General features: G+C 41.8%; 1 protein-coding gene across 1 annotated transcript in view; it reads left to right on the forward strand.

Moving 5' to 3' along the window:
• Positions 1 to 2500, forward strand: part of LOC138013192 (uncharacterized) — a 31051-nt gene that overhangs the window by 17133 nt on the left and 11418 nt on the right. The window contains exon 6 of the mRNA XM_068860205.1: positions 353 to 649. Coding sequence (XP_068716306.1) covers positions 353 to 649 — 297 coding nt within the window. The remainder of the gene's footprint in view (positions 1 to 352; positions 650 to 2500) is intronic.

The following is a 2500-nucleotide window of genomic DNA, read 5'->3' on the forward strand; positions in this document are numbered from 1 at the left end:
GGTTCAGCCAACTTTTCCGTGTTTCCCCCACTTTCTACCTTCACTTCACGATGGCCCCCTGTATATCCTACCTTATGTTAATTTTTTGTGCGGTACCCCGCCTTCCTTGTGCAAAGACTGGAACGCAAAAAAAAACTGCACAATTAAAGTAAAGTAAAGTAAAGTAAAGTGAAGTGAAGTGAAGTGAAGTGAAGTGAAGTGAGGTGAGGTGAGGTGAGGTGAGGTGAGGTGAGGTGAGGTGAGGTGAGGTGAAGTGAGGTGAAGTGAAGTGAAGTGAAGTGAAGTGAAGTAAAGTAAACAACTTATTTCAGTGTTTAGAAACCAATGGGAAAAGCCCCTTTTATACTTTCAGAAATTCCACAAGGTAGGATCTGGATTAGCCCACTGTCTCCGGGATGTGCGACGTCAGAAATAGGTCACACGATAACTCTATTTTGCAATGCACCTGGTATATCTCCAAAGTTTTATGAGTGGTCAAAAGGAGGGCAACTTGTTTCCAATGAGAGTGTAAACGGAGTTTTTAATCTGTCAATTTCGTCATCCAAAGACTTTGGATTATACACGTGTAACGCAATCTCTTTATATGGCGTCACTACATTTAACATCAGTGTATGCAGCAGCTCATCTGATGCCGTAACTGCTTCCACAGGTATGCAAACTAGTAATGATCTCTCATGTCGGGGTAACTGTACCAGAGTTAGAAGGTGGGTTATTTTATAATTATGATCATAGTGGTTCTTCGTCTTCGTCTCCTCTTCCTCCTCCTCCTCCTCCTCCTCCTCCTTCGTGGTAAAGTCCTCCTCCTCCTCCTCCTGCTCTTTCGTGGTAAAGGCAGCTATTTTGTGATTCTGTCATAATTAATCACAATGAGATGCAAACAAAAGGCCACCTGCCTTCATACTTACAATTTTGGAAGCCAAATGCCCTTGATTGTTAAATGCAATATACCCTTTTTCTACCATTAGCTTCAAATTCATAGCCTAGAGTATTTCTAGTAAAGGGCATCCCATAAGAAGAATTGTTTATTTATGAATAAGGTATAAACTTTTAAATCCGACTTTCTGGCGTCATCATGACGTCATTGTCTAGCAAACATGTGGACAAAATGTCAATTGTACCTGGCGCGGTGGCCTCACGGTTAGTGTGCTCGACTTCGGAGCGAGTGGTCCGGGTTCGGGACCTGGCCGGAGACATTGTGTTGTGTTCTTGGACAAGACAGTTTACTCCCTCGGTGCCTCTCTCCATCCAGGTGTATAAATGGGTACCATCCAGGGGGGAGTAGAAATACTCCTAGTCCCTTCATGCTACAGAAACCGGGGATAAGATCCGGCCTGATGGGCCACTAGGCCTGTAAGCTGACTTTACCTTTTTACCTCGCATTTTAACGCCCATTTTCACCCTAGACGCAAGGAGCGCCCGGCTTGATTTCTTGTATCAGAAAATTAAAAAAAAAAAAAAATTCAAAAAATCTCACAAAGCCTTTCAGAATCTTCTTCGTCAAAAGCTCTCCGTCGATAAATCTTTTAGGTCCTGATTTGAATGCGTTCTGTACTTATCATTTCATATTTTTATCGTAGTATGTCATATCTACATGAGTCTAAAATAGTCCTATTTGAAGTCGAATAGTATCGAACAACATGACGAATAGATGGTTTTCACTTGACGTCATCGCCGCCATGTTGGTGGACGAAAACAAAAGATCTCTCGTTAGCGTCTTTTGTTCGTCCACCAGAAGTTGTACGTTTCTCTATTGTGATTGGTGTCTCTAGAGATTGGTTGAAAACGTCCTATTGCCGGGGCGATAGAAGAGACAAAGACAGCAACCTCGGCCACTCTTTTGAGCACGAGCAGCTTTCCAAGAGCATTTTACTTCTGCGTCCCAGGTATCCTAACAAATGGAAACTGACAAAATAAAAGTTAGTTTAAATAAAGTAACCCATGCATTTCAGCACTGAATAATGTCACCTAGCTCGTTAGCTTCAGAATTGTTCTATTCCTCTTGCTGATTAGCCGAACCGTAAATATTCTGCTTAGGTGATTCTCCATTATCTAAATAAGTCGATTCCATAAAGATAAAAGGCAATTTTAGCGGTTTCACTTGTTAAATTCACCCGGTAAACCACACGAAGATCAGACTAATGGCGATGTTTCTTGTTTTCAAAGGTATTAACTGGCGCGACAAAAATAGTTGGCCAATCGGAATACGCTATTCGAGACTAAAAACAAATAAAAACGATCGCGTTGCGTATTGGGCTAAAATGGGCCTTTAAGGACGGTTACAAGGAAAGGTTACGTTTATACAAACGTTGGCCGTGTAGCACTTATATTTTAAACAGAATTAACTGACGAGAATGAAGTGCAACGTGAAGTGCTAGATTTCTATCCCATATGAACCATCTGAGCGTTAGCCCTACTGATGGAACTGGGCCCACACAAAGACAGAGAAAAACTCTGACCAAGGATATGGGATAGAAATCTAAAACTTCACGTTGCACTTCAA

The sequence above is a fragment of the Montipora foliosa genome, chromosome 8, assembly GCF_036669935.1.
Source record: "Montipora foliosa isolate CH-2021 chromosome 8, ASM3666993v2, whole genome shotgun sequence".
Classification (NCBI taxonomy): Eukaryota; Metazoa; Cnidaria; class Anthozoa; order Scleractinia; family Acroporidae; genus Montipora; species Montipora foliosa.